The sequence below is a fragment of the Molossus molossus genome, unplaced genomic scaffold, assembly GCF_014108415.1.
Source record: "Molossus molossus isolate mMolMol1 unplaced genomic scaffold, mMolMol1.p scaffold_m16_p_13, whole genome shotgun sequence".
Classification (NCBI taxonomy): domain Eukaryota; kingdom Metazoa; phylum Chordata; class Mammalia; order Chiroptera; family Molossidae; genus Molossus; species Molossus molossus.
This window is the reverse complement of record NW_023425348.1, coordinates 79,615,144-79,635,588: the sequence shown is the minus strand read 5'-3', so window position 1 is coordinate 79,635,588 and position 20,445 is coordinate 79,615,144. Positions and strand designations below refer to the sequence as shown.

Here is a 20,445-nt window from a genome sequence, read left to right as displayed (position 1 = left end):
GGGGCAGGCAGGAGGAGGCCAATTGATGTTCTCTCTCTCTCTCAAATCAATAAAGGAAAAAAGTAAATCCCAAAAGATTATTTTATATACATACATACATACATATATAAAAACATGTTAAAAAAAAACCATTTAGTTTTCTCTGGAAAAATGAACCAAAACATGAGCTTGACTGACAGAGAAAAGTGGGATTATGATATTTTGCTAAATGTGGGTAACAAAATCTATTCTTAAAAACCACACAAAACATTTTTCCCTCTCAAATTTTGAGGCAGCACTGACATCCCAGAAAAATAATGCAACATGCTTCTCCTGTCTTCCTGGCATGCTGTCAGTCCTCCAAGGACAGGCATAAAAAAGGTGGAAAAATTGTGAGGTAGATAGACCTGTCAGTTCTCATCCGTAGTACTGTAAGAATGTGCATAAGTAGGTAACATTCAACTTCCAAATATAAAAACTAGAAGAAATTTTACTCCTGTCTTCTAACTAGAAGAATCAGTTGAGTTTGCTTTGTAATTCAATTTATGACAAGCACCCTTAGTTGACCCCTACAGAAATATTAAAGTACTGTAATACTAGACACAAAAGAACAGGCATGCTTGTTTGCCACCCTGGATTTTTGTCTTGGGTAAAACTGCTTTTTTCACGTTGATAGTTTAAAAAATATCGCATACAACCTAAGCTTTTGAATTTTTCACATGCATTATCATCTGATTCTCACTATCAGGTACAGGGCAGAGTCCTCATGGAAACTCATAAGTAAGTGACTTGCCCAAGTGAAGTAATACAACTCTCTATGTATTGGCCATAGTTCTTGATTACTTTCTTTTTTTTTAATCCTCACCCGAGGACATTTTTCCATTTTTTGTTCAGGTAGAGTGGGAGGGAGAGAGAGGAACAGAGGGAGAGAGAGGAACAGAGGGAGAGAGAGAAACATCGATGTGAAAGGAACACATCGAGTGGTTGCCACCCGCACAACCGACCAGGGCCGGGGACAAACTGCAACTGAGGTACCCGCCCCTAGCGGGAACTGAACCCGGGTCTCTCAGGACCACAGGCCAACGCTCCAACCGCTGAGCCAAACTGGCCAGGGCTTTTTTTTTTTTTTATAATTTATGTTTTTTTAAAGACTGTGATTTTTATTTTATTTTATTTTATTTTATCCTCACCCAAGGATATTTTTCCATTTTTTTTTTTTTTTTTGTACAGATAGAGTGGGAGGGAGAGAGAGGAAGGGAGAGAGAGAGAAACATCGACGTGAAGGGACACATCGAGTGGCTGCCACTCACACGACCAACCAGGGCCGGGGACAAACTGCAACCGAAGTACGTGCCCTTAGCAGGAACCGAACCTGGGTCTCTCCGGACCACAGGCCTACGCTCTAACCTCTGAGCCAAACGGGCCAGGGCAGTTCTTGATTACTTTCATTAAATCAAATGAAAATAGTATCTGAGATAATGGTTTTAAGACATGACACTAAATCACACAAGTGACAGAGGACAACATTTGGTACAAGTAACACAGAATCCTGTTTATAAAATGCTTTCACAAATATTCTTATTTGAAGCTTTTAAGATCTTGGTGTTATCCTTATTTTTCAGGTAAGAAAATAGGCTGGAATGTACATTTTATATTATTATAATAAGTAAAAGAGTTCAGTGATCTTTCCCATACTAAAGTTCCCTCAAAGAAAAAAGGCAAAAAGCGAAAATAGTATTCAGTGTTTGTTCTGTAATGAATAGTGAGAGTGGTTCCTTCCCTAGGAACTACCCTCACTCAGCATCTCAGTATCAAGCTGCCATCGCTTTTGAACAATGTTTTAACTTGACTTTGTGCCTACCTGAACAAGATATGTCCTAAAGTATCAGAAAGCCTAAGAGACTTTGTAAAAGTGCTATGTTTAGTGTAAAACTGGATGTAACTAAGTGTTTTGATCATGCTGAATGAAATAAAGACACTGTGTGTTGAATCTGCCTCTGTACTAATACACAGAAAGAATCTTGAAAGCTGCCGGTTACTATTGGTTCTGCTAGTTATCAAAGTGATCTTTTAGTTGGCATCCAGTAACAAAGTATATTGCTGAAGTGGACTGATGAATGTAAAGCATGGTATGTATTTATCACATCATTCCTCTTTTTACTATATGTTAGCATTATTTTATGTTTTGGGTCTGGGAATGCTAAAAAAAAATTCCGTATAAATTAAAGATACTTGCTTCATTTCACACCATTTCTACTTATAAAAGGTTTGTTGGAACGCTCTACTTTTGGATAGTGGGGAAACCTGTTCTGCAGAATTAATTTGATTGGTAATCAAGGCCAATCACAAGCATGTTTGATTGCTAGCATCATTAAACTTTGTAGTAAAGATTTGCTCAGTCAGTGATATTTTCATCCATCTTCTTTAAAAGGATCTATGAGGGTATAGTCACTGAGAAACAATCTTTACTTCTCATTCAATAGCCCTGGGAGAGAATGGATTACTGGGAAGCTCTCCTGCCTCTAGTGGCCGAAGCTGACAGGAAGATTGCACTCTGGGCAACAGAAACCACAGTAGGACACATCTCCCTTGCCAGATGATGCTTTAACATCTGATTTCATTTCTATGACCTCTCCTTTTGAAATAGTACAGAAGATGGGAGGACAAGTAGCAGTAGGCTGACAAGGTCTAGGGAGGCTCATTAATACCACATCTGCCAGAAGCTATAGCTCTATCCCTGAGGGATAATGCACAAAATGTCTTACCCTGAAGCTAGCACAGGGAAAACCAGGAATGAAGGTTCATGCCAACTTCTTTTTTTTCTGTTGGCTCCTCAGAATACAAGAGGCATATTTTTCTTTTTTAAAATGCCTACTGTTGCACGCTCAGTTCAGTGAGCCCGCAGAGTGGGTCAGAAAAGAATGGGATCAGTTGTTTCCCCAATAGCTCTAGTTCCCCAAGCTAACTCAAAAACATCATGGAAAAGATCTATGATACTATGTATAATTGATAATGAAAATCAAGTACAACACAACTTCCACTTAATCTCTCACATTGCTTGTACCCAAACGGAAACGCTCACCATAATTAAAGTTGCCCAAATTGCTGCTGTATTTTCCACTAGGAGGATTATAAATCTGCCTGGCATCCCTTTTTGGTCCTGCTGGAGATTTCTTGGGTGGTGAACCGGAAGATGTATCTTCAGTGGCTCTCTTTTGCCTATATAGTTAAAAAAAAAAAAAAAAAAAAGTGACAAAATTCTATTAAACCAGAGGCACTTGTAATTTAGCGTATCAGTTATAAAAGATATTCTGAAGATGATAGTCACATCAGAAAAAAAAAAATTCTGATGTCAAATTAACTGTGCCTTAGTTATGTAGACATTGTCAAAGAGCATTTACAGGGCTTTAAAATAATCTAGAATACGTAGCTTCAAAGACTATATGCAAATGACCCATTTTACAAAACTTGTCAGAAAGTCTAGTTACGCCACAGGAGCACAAACAAGGCTGGAAAGTTCAGGGTTGTATTCCACCAGTTAACATTTTATATTTTAGGTCATGCTTCTAATAGTCATGTCTTAACATCTTAAGAATCATTTAATAATGTACCATTTTGTACAGTAAGTGTAACATCTGAATTGCTTTTCATATTTACAAATCACAAATATTAGAACACTGAAATCCCTTTTAAATACATTTCTTACCCGATTTCAACCTTCTGTACAGGTTTCCAGGATAATGTTACTGTGCTCTTATAAGAAGGAGGAATGTGGAAGAGATCCTGAAGAGACAAAATTAAACAAGATTTCTATTTATTTAATGGTGTGGGGAGTGGTGGCGAGGGTAAGAAATAGGGAGACATCTTAATGATTAATTTCAGGAAAGAAAGCTTTAATTTATCTTTCTTGTTCTTGTGCTAGTGACTAAGGACCTAAAAAAAGCTGCAAGAAAAAAGCAAACAAGGACAATTTTGTTAAAACTTACACCTATTACGTGTTTATGTCATTTTGTGCACAACACTTAAGAAACTGAAGCTAAGTTTTTTCTAAATGTGACGTCAAATTCCAGGATAAAATATCAATATTTATCAACTTTAATAAACAAAGTCAACAAGTATTTCTTTTGCACACTAGAAGTATATATATATGTATATATATTTGTTTTTTATTGATTTTTACAGAGAGAGAGAGGGAGAGAGACAGAGACACAGTGCCGTGAGAGAAACATGAACTGGCTGCCTCCTTGTAAGCACCCCAACTGAGGATCAAACCCGCAACCTGGAACTGATTCAGCAACCTTTTGGTGTACAGAACAATGCTCAACCAACTGAGCTATGCTAGTTAGGGAGGGCTCTTTTGCACATTTTGAAGTGGTTCAAAACTTAAAACACTACTTTCTTAGCTTGCTGGGAGGAATGAGTAAGAAGGAAGACTTATTACCTTGATTAAAACATTGATGTTATTTGTTATTTTCAATGCAACAACTTTAATCTTGTTCTGCAAAAGAAAAAAAATTAAAATTCCAATAACTTTTACGATGCATATTCCATTACCATATAGAACTAGAGCAATTACAAATCTCTTTCAGAATCATTATTCCTATATTTTTCCTCTAAACCAGTGTAGATGGCAAAAAGAGCAAATAATCTTTATGTTCCCTTGACAGAACATTAAGGTGTTATCTACAATTTAACTTAAGAAACGAGTAAGGGACCGATCATATACACAAAGGAATTATTTTAAAAATAATCAGTTTAAGTTACAGAAAGACATGAAAACTTAAAATATTTTACCAGGATAGGGATGAAGACTGATCAAAATAGATGAGATCAAGGAACCAAATAGCCCAACACTAACACATAAATAGTTTGGTATAGAATTGGCAATTTAATCTTTTTTCCTATAGTAAGTTAATATTTGGGTTTCAAAAAGGTGAAATTAAAAATGACAACCATCAATCAAGTTTTTAAATTAACATGTGCTGCTAATGAGACCCTAGTGAAAGACTGGTGTGTATCTAAGTTTGGTAACATTGTTCATAAACACTGGAAACATTCAAGATACTTCAACAATGACAAAAACATAACTTAGCAAATAACTAAACATGCAGACAATGTTTTAACATTGTGTATCTCAACACAGATTTGTATGACCAGTTCAAATAAAGTCAAATGTTATATTTCAACATATGAATTCAGTCTGAATTTGTAATAAATGGTGGCTATTATAAAAATTTTCTTATGAGATGTGACCCAGTGTTCCTACCTCATCTGTTTTCAAGGCCTCGCCTGTTTTTCCCTGGAGAGCCAAGCGAAGTTGTCTGATATAAACCTGCAGGCCTCGTGCAAAGTACTGCAGCCTAAAGGAAGCAGTATGTTAATTAGCAAATCATCGCTTCAACTTTGTTTTTTAACTTCAACTTTAACTTAGACAAGCCAACCTCTGTGTGTGTATCTGCTAACAAGTGACAGTTTGACCTGTTTTTACCTCAATGTCCAGTTAAAAAGAAAGAAAATGGCAGATCTGAGAATATATTATCAACTTATATAAATCTAAAAGGGTCCTGAGTAATCTCTTTTTAAAAGTTTATTCCCATGTAACATGTGAATAAAAAGTACCATTAACTCCATCCTGCTGACCACTAGGCACTCTGCTTAACAACCTGGCACCCTTTATGTTATTTCATTTTTAGAGTAATTTAAAACAAAAACAATCCCATAGCATTTATTGTCATCTGGTAACAATACAAGGGTAATCAAAGCAATATGAACAAATGTTTAAGAACTATACTCCCAATAAAGGACTCCTAAAAATTACAAATTGTATTGCCTTCTCAACATTAGTCACTTCGTTAGTCATTTCTACTTGGAGCCACTTTGGAGAAGAGTAATATTATCTTCTTTTAGCATGATCTGACCCAGTTATTTTCTTGACTGTTTTAGAATGAATCTCTTCTGCATCATCTAATATGAGGTTCATACACTCATCATAACCAATGATACAGCCCTCTATCCACATAGTCACTTGCTCATAAAGCCACACCTGAATCTGAGATCTGTTCTGCAAGTATGTAAAGATAAGGTTGATGGGCTGCACTATCACCTGCAGTTTCTGGCTCTGGCCATAGTCCACCATAGTGGAAGGTGACAGAGACCACACTACCCGATAGAGTAATTTAAGTTGCCTGTTTCTGATAAAATATTCTGCCTATTATTAAAACTCTGCTTTACCAGAGTGGAGGACAGTAACAGATGATACAGTGGCCAAACATTTAAAAATTTAAGATGTGAATTTGTTGATGAGATGATTCAATACAAAGTGTCTTCATGTAAACAATTTATGATTTTCTCCAGTGTTGCCTCCAGTAACACGGTAAGATATCAATAACAATAGCAGCTACAGTTTACTGAGTACCCACTGTGTGCCAGGCACTGTGCTTAAAGCTTCTCATTCATTGTTTCATTTAATCCTCACAACTTTGAGGTGGGTGCTAATATCATTTTACAGCTGAGGAAAATCTGGGGTGTTCGAGAGGTTAAGGAACCTGCCCAAATCATAAAGCAAGTGGGGAGAGTCAGAGTCCATTTTTGAAAGAGTTCATTCTCCCCACAGATTTGTTATATCACAGGTGTCATATGCTTCCATATATTCCTGTTTTGTGGTGTTTCTATTTTGTTTCACTGGACTGAGGCAGGGTGGGAGGACAGCTTTTGTAAAAATGAAAACAAAACCGAGGGAGCATTATCTTTGCCAAGGATTGGACTAACTCAATCATACATCACCTAATTTTAAAATCTTTGAGCTTTTCTGCATTCAGTTTGGCTGTTAAGAAATCTGGAAGCTTTCGGCCCAATTGGTGGAAGCTGTACAACAAACATTCCACATAACTGAATTGCAGCTTAGGTTCTTCATTACCAGCATTCTCCCCATTTTCTGCTTCTTCTGGAGGAAGAGGCATGTATTCCTAAGAGATGAAAATATAGAGATGTTTGCAATCTGCTCTAAAGTACACTCAACTAATTGTAGGGCATGTTTTTAAGGCATGCAGCATTAAAAACTACCAACATCAGAAATTTAGGTAAGATATCTCTTTTAGACCTACTGGATCAATAATCAAGGCTATCAATTCTCCATATTAACCTGTTATAGCTACTACTACTACTACTATGACAAACTAATGACAATGAAAGTAGCTAACATTTATTAGATGCTTAATGTAGATGGAATTCTCAAAGCTTAGATATCCTTACTGTGGTGAAAAAGCTGGTAAGCTGAATAGTCAATCTAGGTTTGACCTTGAAAGCTGATGCTCTTAACCAACTACATTATGTTAACTCCAGAAATCTTTGAATATTAGTCCATACTCTAAGTATTGACTCTTTTTTCATTCAAAATACTACCAAAGACACTCAGTACCAGTACTGTAACACCCTAGTAGGTATGACGGGTCTGGAAGGGCTAAATGACTCAATTTACACTATGGGCCTAATGCTTATTACTACATCATGACTGCTTATATCCAACAAGAAAATCATTTGGTGACTGATAATTATTTTATCAGATGGTCTATTTTCTCCACAACTATAACTTAAATGATCTCATTTCCTGGTTGCTAAAGCTACTTGGTCTTGGGTAGCAACCTGAATGGTGAACTGCAGCTAATATAAAAAGTATTTTGATAAAGGAATAGCAGAGAGACCTACTATATAAATCTTGTATATTTTATGCAAACATCAACAGAAGAAATGCCAAAGATTACAAATAGATTAAGAAAAAAAAGTAGACAACATGTGGGCTGGGCAGCTAATAACACTTGCTAGAATTATTGTCCAATACTAGAATTTCAAGATTTGGTTTTCCATAATCTAGAAATTAATACTACATTATTAGACTTTGGGGCTATCTACTTGCCATAGCGAAAGAAAAAGTTCTTACCAATAACTTGTCAAACAGTTTCCTTAAGTTGGTTTCTAGCTTTTCCATGTCACCACAAAATGAACTCATCTCTGCCAACAGTTTCAATACCTAAAATACACAATTCACTGTTATTAGTATTACTTTCTTAAATGAGCAAGGATTATAAAATAAGAATGATTCTGGGTAACTATTTATGAATGCTTATTTTTCAATTGCACTTTTATGAAATCAGAATGCTTGAACTAGAAAAAACATTTAAGAGATGCAGCCCTATATTTGTTGAGGAAACAAGGTCAGAGAGATCATGTGACTAGTCAAGCCACAATATATGTCAGTTATAGGGCAAGACCCTAAAACCCAGTTCTTAGGACTTTCAACATATCTGTGAGAAGGAAAATAACATACATAATACTTTCTGCTACAGGTTAATAACAATAGTGCTAAATACAATGCAAAAATCGTAACTATATTAACTAACTTGTCAATTTGTAATGTGAAAAAACTGAGCAAGAACTCTTTAATAGCAAATAATTATTTACTAACATTTAGAGTGGGCCTCATTTGCTATTAAATTTAGTCTTTGGCAACTGTCACTACTCTTGAGGTTCATTTTGGCTTTATTTAATCGAGTCTGATAAGCCAAACCTACAACATTTAAAGTAAACTACAGTGTCAGTGTACAGTGAGACTCTTCTCTATCCTAAAGACCTATGAGGGAAATACATTTCCATATTTCAGTTCGATTAAACAATCATCAAGTGCCTTTCAGAATCAGACTGTACTAGATCCTGGGATATAGTGATGAATCTGGTTAAATGTGGGGAGATGAATAAATGTAAAGTATTTTTACATGCTGTAAAAATGTATATAAACATTAGAGCTGAGGTACAAAGGAGAGAGAGAGAGAGAGAGAGGTCAATTCTATTGGAGAAGTGATAAAGAATACTTTATCTTACTCCAGCTTAAATCTGGCTCTAGCAGTTGTGCACAGAGATGTGAACTGTCATTAATTAAATACTTTATTTAAAAGTACTAAGGCTACAAAGGTATACACTGACTATAATGAAAATTACAAGCAGTGCTTTCCTATTGCAACAACTTTTAATTGAATCTATAAAGCATTCCATGTAATTAATCCTGGGACAGATTACTTGCTAGCTATCACCAGACATTTACTGTCTTAGAAATCAGATTTCAGTTAGTGGTCTACATTTTTACTGAAATATGAGAATGGCTTTTCAGTACTAAAAGAAATTTTCTTACCTCCAACTGTATATCAAGACCTTCCACTGGAGTAGTCAAGGAGCTGAGGTTAGGGAGAACCTGCTCACAGAAGTAAGTCACAAACCTTGTGGAATGCACATTTTTCTGTAATAGTCCAAAAAACAGAGTTGTGGAGAAAAAAAAAAGGAGACATTTTTTCTCAAATATAATAGAATGTCATCCACAAATGCTAACTGAGCACCACAGCATAAAGTGCCGTGGCTATAAATATAATATATAGTACACACCCCAGAAATAACCTCTATACATCTTTTTCTATTTTGAGAGAGTGGCAGGAAGAGAAAGAGAGAGAAACATCGATCGGTTGACTCCAGTATGCTCCCTTATCAGGGATTAAACCTGCAACCTAGGTATGTGCCCTACTCGGGAATTGAACTCGTAGCTGTTTGGTGTATGGGATGATGCTCCAAACAACTGTTCCATTCTTAGGTCAAATTTTGGGGAAAATTTTAGTGTTGAATTTCAGATTGTACATTTATCACAAAGGATAGATCCTTTAAACTTTTTTTCAAACTATAGTATGCACATCCCAGAACACTCATGGTGAGAGAGAACACAAAGCCAGAAATAAAGAGCATATATACCTAGAACAACAATCTTTTAGAAACTTTAAGAAAGAGAGACAGTCAAATTACTAAAGCAGGAATCTCAGCCAAATTATAGATTATCATGCAAAATTCAAGACTTTAAAAGTCTCTTAGAAAGACTTCAAAGAAATTTCTTGCTGTTTTGGCCTCTCATCAACCCTATCCAAGCCCCCATAAACTAAATATTGATTCCTCTATGTTACTACTTTTATGCAAAGGTTTGGGGAGAATGCTCAAGTGAATATCTATAAAAATATAAGCTAACAGAGTAACAAAAACACCAGCTACGTAAAACAAAGAGCTCACAGAGAAGAGGGGTACCGCCTGCCGAGTGCACTGTAAGAGCCTGTCCACACAGTCGGGATCTGACGGGTTGAAGGTTTGTTCCAGGTCAGCCTGTTCAGCCACCAACTCTACAAGTTGCTGTCTTCCACTCACTGTCTGTAAGCTCTTTAACCCAGATAGTATCTTCATGAACAGGACAAATTCTTCACCAGTCACATCTTCTAGGACCTGGAAAGAGACAGTGATTCAAAATATCTTTATCACTTGAAAGGGAATAAAAAATCAATATTAAAATAGTGTAACAAATTTATTTGTTAGTAAAGTCTGTTTGCTCTTTGTTTCTGAAATACTGATAAGAGTACAATTTCTAATTTTAGTCCATTTAACTTCAGAGTAGAACATTATTCTCAATATGGGGCACAATACTGTCTCCAAGGTGGCAAATTTGGTTCTTGGAAAATTTTAATTTTTGTATGTATAAAGTAAAAATATACACAGTATATCTGTGGGATTAAAATTTCATGGAAGGTGGCTAAGGAAAAAAAAAATCCAAAATGGCTCTTCTGGAGGTGAAAGCAACATAAAGGCTGAGACATTCTGTAATAACTCAGGGGCAGTTTGCTGTATTTAAAAGCAACCTCATTCACACTAATATGGCAATGGCATACAAAAGAGGAGACCATACAAGTCTTATTGTAACTGCTCCTTTCAGTGGGTCTATGCCTTTCTGTTCAATGGCCAGAGGAGCAAGCAACCATGACATATTCTATCAGATTATTAGTTGAGCCATATGTAAAATATGTTGACATTCCCAGCTGAACAACCATTCCTTTCTCTCTCACTGAAGAAATTTTACCAGTAAGTGAATAGTGCTATTAGAGAAATTTTGGAATTTTCCTAAACATATAAAAAAATAGACTATTCCCAAACTTTGGCACTTCATAAGTGAAAGTTAATTGAAACACATTTTGAGAATCTCAGCATCTCTACCTATGGTAGATCTGGGGGGCACACTCGTTTTTTTTTTTTTTTTTTGGTACATGCCCCTAGCGGGAACAGAAACCGGGACTCTCTAGTCCACAGGCCGAACGCTACAACCACTGAGCCAAACCAGCCAGGGCTGGGAACACACTCTTGAAGAGCTTATAGTGTTATGAGGTAGGATGAAAAAATAGGAAATTTCAATGTGATTTCATTTTTATTTTAAAAACAATCCAGGCCCTGGCCGGTTTGGCTCAGCAGTTAGAGTGTTTGCCCGTGGACCGGAGAGTCCCAGGTTGGTTCCCGCTTAGGGGACATATCTCGGTTGCAGTTTGTCTCCCGCCCCAGTTGGGGCTGTGTGGGTGGCGATCACTCAGTGTCTCTCACATCGATGTTTCTCTCTCTCGCTCTCTCTCTTCCTCCCTCTCTCTCTGAAGATACATGCAAAAATGTCCTAGGGTGGGGATAAAAAACAACAAAAAAACCCCAAAACAATCCAGAATACTGACAGATTATCCTAAAAAGAAAGACAAGGGTGGGAATTAGGTAAAATTTCCTGAAAGAGCTGATCTGTAGAGTCCTGGAAAATGCATACATTTTGAGGTCAACAACCACAAAGGATTTAAATGGGATCACATCCCTTAAATTAACATACTGATTCATCACTGCAAATAACCACAGTGCAAAATACAGTATAAAAAAAGCCTGGCCCTGGCCAGTTTTGTTCAGTGGTTAGAGCATCGGCCCGTGGACCCAAAGAGTCAGGTTTGATTCCAGTCAAGGGCATGTACCTTGGTTGCAGTTCATCCACGGCCCTGGTAGGGGTCGTGTGGGTGGCAACCAATCAATGTGTCTCTCTCACATCAATGTCTCTCTCCTTCCCTCCCACTCTATCTGAAGATAAACAGAAAAAAATCCTAGGGTGAGGATTAAAAAAAAAAAGAAAAGCTTGGAGTTCTACAGTGGTTCTAAATGGGATATGTCATTTTATATGCATTGATGAATATTGCTAATTTCAAATATGTGCTTTTGCTTTAGAGAAGTTCTATTAAATGAGGATCAAAGCTTACCTTTTTGGATTCAGTTAGTATAAGCTCCTCTACTTCCTTTGTTAAGACTTCATCTGGTAAAGTCTTAAGTTTTGTAGAAAGGAATTTGATTGCTCGTTCTCTAACAATGTCCTCTCCTTGAAGGATTTGGCTGAATAAGCCACCTAAAGTCCCTGGCAAAACAAAATAGTTGTGTGTAGCAAGTTAACTATATCACATGAAGTTTTTACATTTAACTCAGTTAACAGTATTTCTTCTCAAGTGAATTAATAAACATCATGAGTATCACTGATACCAGTTAAGCTAGTTTGGAGTTTCTACAGCTCCAACTATAAGGGTGATCACGTGCTTTGTTCATGGATTCAGAGTCAGCTTGAGCATGACTTACCTTATTTACCACTACTAATAAACAAAGCTTGGGCATTATGAAAGAATTTCTTTAAAAAAAATACATTTTATTGATTTTTAGAGAGAGGAAAGGAGAAGGAGAGAGAAATAGAAACACTGATGAGAAACATTGATTGGCCACCTCCTGCACAACTATTACTAGGGATCAAGCTTGCGACCCAGGCAATGCCTTGACCAGGAATCAAACAGGTGACCTCTTGATGCATGGGATGATGCTCAATCCACTAAGCCACACTGGCCAGGCAGAATAATTTCTTTATTAGGGGCAAAGGGAGTTTTCCCAACAGATTTCTAAGAGAAAAGTTTGATCTGTTTTTGCAATGATTTCTCCTGGGTTTTCGAGTCACAAACCTCTTGAGCTAAGCAGATTTTTAAAAATAACACAACATTTTTATGAAATAGATCTCGGGGTGAATTCCAGACTTTAATTTTTATGAGTAATGCCAAGTTCCCCAATTTTTTAAGACATGAGACACAATTCAGAACAAGAAGAGGCCTTACCTTTTGCATCCATCTTAAATATACTTAACAGGGCATTGTTCACTAAATTAAATTCTGCAGAGTCATCTAGATAGAGAAAAAGTGGTACAATGCACAAAGTAAATGAAAAATATCCTCTGCTTCATTTTCAAACTTAAGATTCAACATTGATTCTCACAGATTACAATGAGACATAACTAAGCATTTATCTCAAGTACTGAGAAAATACATCTTCCTTAAAAAAGTACAGAACCTGATGTAGCCCTGGCCGATTTGGCTCAGCAGTTGGAGCGTTGGCCTGCGGACCAGAGAGTCCTGGGTTCGGTTCCCGCTAGGGGCATGTACCAAAAAAAAAGGTACAGAACCTGATGTAGCATATCTGGAAAGGTTTTATATTAAAATGGTATAATTATGTAACTATAGGAAATTGGAGATGGAGGATCATGATGCATCAAAAGTAATTTTGCTTTTATAAATAGAATTAAAAACAAAACAACACTAGAAATTAAATAATCACAAGACATTAAGTTTCAAACTATTAAATACAAAAAGAACTTTGTTTTTTTAAAAGCTAAAGACAGAGTCATTTCAGAGAGAAGTTATATGCATATAAAAGGGTAATGTTAAAATTCCTTACCTGTCTGCAAAAGTTGGGTTAGAATATCTGCCACTCGGGGAAGATTTTCTCCAGTGGCAAATTGAGGGAGCTCTTTAATTGCTTGCCGTCGAATCTGGATATAATTTCAAACAAAATTTAACCCAATACTATCATCAATAAAAACAACAAACCTAATTTTTAAAGAAAACTAAAGCCACCAAAAAACCCCCATAATTAGGGGCATATGAGTCCCAAAAATATGAAACATGAGATTTCTAGCAGTTTCAAAACTAACTTGCCTCAATTTAACATTCAAGCTTCCCAGAATAACTAAAATAAAATGTGGTAGAAAGGGATACTATATATAATTATCTGACTTGAGTAGACAGATTTGAGATTATAAGCCAATCAGTATATATACTTATAATATACAACTTTGGGGCATATACTACATATACCCCCCCCCCCCTTAAGAAAGCCTACAGTGGCAATGTCATATCTAGTAACTATTTACAATTTTTAGTATTGACTAATACACATTTGTGAATTTATTGTGAACTTAACTCCAAATATGGTCTTGGCTTTAGATTAACATGAAAATGTATAAGAATGCAAATTCTGCACAAAATGTTAGTAGTTTGCTAGTTTCATTTGAAAAGTCATGAAATAATAGTTGAAATTCTTAGAAACCTGTATTAGCAGCCAAAAATGCTGAAGGCTAATTCTTCTTATTCTAGTAATTACTTACACTTATTACACAAACCAATTATTTTTATGCTATGCAAAATATTTAGGACTGTTGAAACTATGTTTTATGATGTAATATTACTAATATTTTAAATATCTAAGGCAAACATAAATTGATTGAAAACCAACATTAGTCTAATTTCATATGCACATCGTATAACAATTTATAAAAAAGATGTGAGCCACAACCAAATTTTTAACAGTAGATAACGAATAAGCAAAACAAAGTATTTCGTAATGCTATACATTTTTCACAGTTGAAAGGTCTTGGTAGGACATTATGCCAGACCACACTGCAGCATTTTATTGGGCCAGTGCCCAATGATTGGTACTTCAGTTACATTAACTATACATACAAGATGTCTGGAAATGGCAACATCTGAAAGCTTGTTGAAAAATGTCAATCATAAACTTACTGATACATCTTCATCCTCACAGAGGTCTAACTGTGCATTGATAGCAGAATCAGCCAATTCTGGAAAATGCTTAAAGAATTTTGGAATAAACTGAGCTGCTAATCTTTTTTCCTTGGTACCACCTTTCACACCATCCAATATCACTTGATAGGCATCTTTATGCTGAAAGAATAAAGCAGAAAAGAAGCATAATTTTGAATGATGAAAAGCTAAACAAACTTGTTCGAATCTAAATTAGTAAAATTTTACAAAGGCTAGGTTAAGAAATAGGTCTTATTTTGAGTGTTACTGCTTAAATTACACCTACCTTCCTACCATCTGCTCTCCTGCCCCCTACGCGAGTTATTTGTAAGTTGGGGAAGAGAGAAAGTGACTCTAATTTTAAGTGAAAAAGCAAATAAATTATTGATGTACCAACACTTCTTCATTCTAATGATTACTGACCCTAGCCTTGTGACTGTATCATCCTTTAAAAATTGTAATGAATATGGTCGAATTCTCAAAGAATTGTGTTATATTTACTTAAATATATTTATCTGTCTCCAATTAGCACCTTAAAGCAGGTGACGAGAATACTGAAATCAAGCAACACCAGACAGGTTAGGAAGCTTTACTTTGCTCATATTTTAGAATATGAAAACAATAATTCATTCTGTACTGCCAGCCAATTTTGGATTAAGACAGATTTTAATGTCACATATTTTACTTTGTATAGAATAATAAAATCAAAGCTCATTTGTTTCCTTTAAAAAAAATCAGAAGTGCTCTCCCTCAGATACTCACTAGTAGAGTCAACTAGTTCCCTATCCTATTCACCTGCCTCCAAACCAGTCCTTTCATTAAATGACAATGATCAATCTGACAAACAACAGTAATAAATATTGAGACTATAGCTACATTTACTGTTTGGACATATGGATAAAACTTTTAATTACTGGAAAACCTTAACCCTTAAACATTATAGTAATGGTATCAAACATGTACATGGCATAGTGTTTACTTTGTATAAGGCAATGCACTAAGTGCTTTAAATATGTGAGCTTCCTTCAGGCCATCAAGGGGGGATTAACTAATAAACATCCAATGAATGATAGAATTAGCAAAATGTAGGTTAAATAAAGCAGGATCTCAATTAAGGACATTAAAAAAAATAATCAGAAATAAAGTGTTCTGTGTATCAAAAGGTTAGGTCACAGACTGCCAACCTACCTAAAAAACACATTCTGAAAATTAGTTCTAAAAAACATAAATTCCATACCAAAAAAAAAAGATACCAAAAGAATGCTATTTCATGAAATATAAGTCTGTAAAGTTTATACTCTTTGACCCTGAAAAGCCAGTGTACTGTGTAAGAGAACATATTAGAAATGAGATTTTAGGCGTTATATTGATCTCATCTTAGACAAACCCGCCACAGTCCCTTAACAGGTGTTTGGTATTTTTTCTTTAAACTTAAAAAAAATTTCTGACATCAAATTAAGTATCTACATTTTAACATTAAGTAAATTCATAAAAATCTGAAACACATTTTAAAATAACGATGGGCCACAACTTGCTGTATTATGGCTGGTCAGAAGCCCTGGGCAGAGCACAGTGGAAAAGGGAGTTAGGGAGGTAAAGGAACATACAGCAGGGGAAGGAGACCTGAAGGAGCCGCAGAGTGGGGGAAAGGGAGGCTGAATAAGTAGGTGGAACACACAAGCTACAAGAGGAAAGCTGATGACAGAGGGCCTGGAAGGTCTGAGGTATTACATAATGCTTCATTTAGAATTTATCAACTGCAGTTTGCTTATTAGAAAATGCACGCCTGCCTGGCCAGTGTGGCTCAGTGGTTGAGTGTCGACCCATGCACCAAGAGGTCGGGGTTAGATTCCCAGTCTTGGGGCACCTGCCCAGGCTGTGGGCCCAATCCCCAGTAGGGGGCATGCAGGAGGCGGCCAATCAATGTTCTCTCTCATCGATGTTTCTAACACTCTAGCCTCCCTTCCTCTCTCTCTAAAATCAATAAAGGAAAAAAAATACACACTCTTGGTCTAAGCAGACAGCCACAAACTCGTGTTGTTCCGGGTCAACTGTAAAAGGATTTAACCCTTAACTCCAAGTTTTTATTATTTAGTAAGGGAGTATGAAAAGTCCTCCTATGAAATAAAATACAAACCTGAAGTACTATAAATGAACACACAGTGCCAAGGAGGTTCAAAGAGAGAGAGAGGTATGACCTGCTTGAGGAAAATTAGCTGATAGAACCTCAGAGAACTTGGGCTTAGTATTGACAGCAGCGGAAAGGGCCTCTTCTCAGTGGCAGCAACGTGAGCAACGGTAGTGGTCAACTCTTTGACAAGGTGAAAAACCAAAATAAAAATTAGAAGGAAGTTCTGGACTAAGAAACTCATATATGATCTCATAAGTGTCCAGATGGGTACCTACCAAGAAACTTAAGTCTTGACTGTAAATCCACGTATGAAGACACTTTTTTCTCTCCTTAAAAAAAGTAAATGGTGTCCCTTCCATTAAGCTGGCTCTTGCTCTTGTTAGTTAAAATTCACAAGCCCTATCCTGAAACCCACAATCTTTTTTGGTGAGCAGTTTTAGATTTTTTTCCTAAAAGGAACAAAGTATTACACACGAGAACAGAATCTGTAAGCATTATGGCTTAGTTCAGCTTTAGGTCCCTCAAAATTCACTGTCTGAGTCTGAGGAAATCACCACACTTCATTATGCAGAGGTCTTTTTGTCTTAAATAGCTGCTTGACAGTTGTCAATACAGTATCATGAAGGTACTGATCTCCCATCATCTACAGGGAACAGTGCTAAAATTTTATCTCCCAGCACAGTGTCAGCTACATGGTGGGCACTCAAAAAATGTACTGAATAAATAAAATCGTGGGTCCTCACTGAAGTCTGCAGGAAAGGATGCTTCTTCTATTTTATTTTCCACAAACTCATGGCTTCTAAGCACTGTTCCTAAATTAAAAGATTTTTGCTTTGAGACAGACATTTTTGACCTCTTGAAGAATATCTCTATTTAATCTGGTATTTATAATTAAAGATGACATAAGAGGGGAATGCAAGCAATTCTCAATTATTCATAGTACTGCATAGATAAATTCTAGTTTGGTGTCCATTTGCCCTATTGTACACTGTTTAGTAGGTGGCTGTCAACCTTTTTTCTACTCCAGCAAAAGGGTGGGAATAGACAAGATCTGGAAACAGCCCAAGTGCCCATCAGCAGATGAGTGGATAAAAAAGCTGTGGTACTTCTACACAATGGGATACTATGCAGCTGTAAAAAGAAGGAACTCTTTTTTTTTTTCCTCACCCGAGGATATTTTTCCATTTTTTGTACAGATAGAGTGGGAGGGAGAGAGAGGAAGGGAGAGAGAGAGAGAAACATCGACGTGAAAGGGACACATCGAGTGGCTGCCACCCGCACGACCAACCAGGGCCGGGGCAAACTGCAACCGAAGTACGTGCCCTTAGCGGGAACCGAACCCGGGTCTCTCCGGACCGCAGGCCGACGCTCTAACCGCTGAGCCAAACTGGCCAGGGCAAAAAAAGAAGGAACTCTTATCCTTTGCAACAGCATGGATGGACCTGGAGAATATTTTGCTAAACGAAATAAACCAAACACCACATGATCTACTAATATGTGGAATCCAATGAACAAAATAAACAGGTGAACAAAATGGAACCAGAAGCATGAATGTATGGGACAGACTGGTGCCTAAGGGGCGAGGATTGGGGGTGCATGGATAAAGAAGGTGAAAGGATTAGCTAAAGAACATATTTGCATAATCCAGAACACTGACAATAATGGGATGAAGGCAAGGAAGGGATTGGCAGGGTGGGTGGAGGTGGACAAAGAGGGGAAAAAGGGGAACACCTGCAATGTCAACATTAAACATTTTTAATAAAAAAAAAAAATGAGGGTGGGAATATGGGACAGCACTCTGCATATTATAGGGTTTCAAAGTTTCACTAGAAGATTCCTGATATACCTCTTTGGGAGAGCATCATCTACAAACTGACTGAGAATTACTGTTCTAACTTCTACCCATTCCCTCTGCTGATGTACAGTTTTAGGTAGAACAATTTACTATAATCTTCCAACTCAGTCACAATGAAAGAATATCTTCACTACTAGTTCTTTCTAGCAACAACAAAATCAAACTGTGATTGACCACAGTTTCCCCCACCTCTCTTAATACTAGACAATTTCTCCTACAACGGATCTAACACATACTTTATACACATCTACAACAAGCAGTATGTATTTCTCATGGGTGATGTCAAAATCCCCTACTGAAACGGATGTATGTAGCGAAAGAAAATCGTGACGCTTGAAACTCTATATTAACAATTCTAGGCTAAAATAAAGTTCCAACACCAACACTTTTCCCCTTCTGCTCAGAAAGGTTCTACCTAAGTGACACATGTTCAGAAAAGGGACCAGGACGGGGCAGTACCACAGCTCTGCTAATGTTATTAGACTCGAGGATCTTCCACTTTCTACTCCAAGCAAAGAATCCCATTAAGTTCTATGCACTGAAAATATATACGGCCTGGAATTTCTGACAAAAACGATCAAGATCACCCTCCGGGAGAGCCTGGTTCTTTTCCCAATAAAACACGCACACGCAGTTACGACTCAACTTCTTTGCACTCCAGGGCTTGAAATCGCACAAAGAGGCGACGGCTTGTATGGACAACACTGCTCCAACTGTGTCTGGGGCAAACACTGCAGGCAGAGCTGTTGCCAGACAACTCTATTTAAAGCTGCACTCTCCCTCCCCCCCCCCGCCCCATCGCCACTGCACAGCCTTGTTATACTTTTCGCAACACTTTTCATGAGAAAACAAAAAGTAAAATAACGTATCTTTCTTATTTATGTATTGCTAGCCTCCCTCACGAAAACACATTCCGGGAGAGCGCCGCTCTTGCTCTCCAGGACCTGCAGCGCCAGCACAGCGTCGGTGCGCGGTGGGCGCTCAAACCATGCCCTGCATAAATGAAACCCCGAGCCCTCTTTCACGTCTGGACGAAAGGCCCCTCTTCTTTTTTCCCTCCGCAAACTTCTGTCTCTTCCAGCACTCTTCCTAAATTAATAGCAGCTCTTTAGCTTAAGAAAGACATTTTTGACCTCTCGAGCATTCTCAATCTAATCTTCGCAAGGACTGAACTCTACCGGAGAGGAAGAGGAAGACCGAAGAAACATTCAGAAGGCAAGGCTCGGAAGAGAACTAACGGAGGCTGGGAGGCTGAGTCAGAAAGCGCCAGGGCGAGGAAAGGCTGACCGAGGGAGGCGGAGGAGCCTGGGACCCAGGGACCGCGCTCGCCCTGGTGACGCTGGAGTCTACACCCCCAGGCCCGGGCCCACCCGGACTAAACAGCCTGCGCGGCTGGCAGCTTGCGGGAGAGCAAGCGCAGTCACCCGCGCCCGGCCCGGGGAGCCTTTCCGAAGGGCCGCGGAGCGCCGGGCCCTGCAGGCCGCTCGGGGACTTACCTGGCCCACTTGCTCCGTGGCATCGGCTAGGATGCCATAGTTGCGGTAAAGCTCCTCCACGGTCGGCATGGTGAGCGACAAGCCGAGGGCTCGCTCCTGCTGTCGTAGTCGTCCTCGCCGGCGCCACTGCCACCCTGAAGTTCCCCAAGCCCGCGAGCCGCACTATTAAGCCTCTAGCTGCCGCCAGCACCGCCTCCAGTCACCGCGCAC

General features: G+C 37.9%; 2 protein-coding genes and 1 long non-coding RNA gene across 5 annotated transcripts in view; 1 reads left to right on the top strand and 2 right to left on the bottom strand.

Annotated features, from left to right (window-relative positions):
• Positions 1–4,156, top strand: part of LOC118627761 — a 13,462-nt gene extending 9,306 nt beyond the window's left edge. For both annotated transcript variants that reach the window (XR_004959218.1, XR_004959219.1), the window contains exons 3-4: positions 1,993–2,108; positions 3,708–4,156. This is a non-coding gene — a long non-coding RNA (uncharacterized LOC118627761). The remainder of the gene's footprint in view (positions 1–1,992; positions 2,109–3,707) is intronic.
• The window catches only part of API5 (apoptosis inhibitor 5), a 24,739-nt gene extending 4,294 nt beyond the window's left edge, over positions 1–20,445 (bottom strand). The window contains exons 1-13 of one of the 2 annotated variants that reach the window (XM_036258198.1): positions 20,236–20,445; positions 14,733–14,894; positions 13,609–13,702; positions 12,993–13,058; positions 12,105–12,256; positions 10,075–10,281; positions 9,161–9,265; positions 7,916–8,005; positions 6,763–6,944; positions 5,246–5,339; positions 4,421–4,477; positions 3,686–3,762; positions 3,062–3,198 (exon numbers count right to left, since the gene is read on the bottom strand). In XM_036258198.1, coding sequence (XP_036114091.1) covers positions 3,062–3,198; positions 3,686–3,762; positions 4,421–4,477; positions 5,246–5,339; positions 6,763–6,944; positions 7,916–8,005; positions 9,161–9,265; positions 10,075–10,281; positions 12,105–12,256; positions 12,993–13,058; positions 13,609–13,702; positions 14,733–14,894; positions 20,236–20,304 — 1,492 coding nt within the window. In that variant the 5' untranslated portion in view covers positions 20,305–20,445. The remainder of the gene's footprint in view (positions 1–3,061; positions 3,199–3,685; positions 3,763–4,420; positions 4,478–5,245; positions 5,340–6,762; positions 6,945–7,915; positions 8,006–9,160; positions 9,266–10,074; positions 10,282–12,104; positions 12,257–12,992; positions 13,059–13,608; positions 13,703–14,732; positions 14,895–20,235) is intronic. The other variant, XM_036258199.1, reaches the window with a different exon arrangement.
• Positions 5,545–6,473, bottom strand: LOC118627760 (small nuclear ribonucleoprotein E-like). The gene is given in 2 exon segments (XM_036258200.1): positions 5,545–5,914; positions 5,916–6,473. Coding segments are annotated over 2 exon segments (273 nt in total). The 5' UTR covers positions 6,116–6,473; the 3' UTR covers positions 5,545–5,841.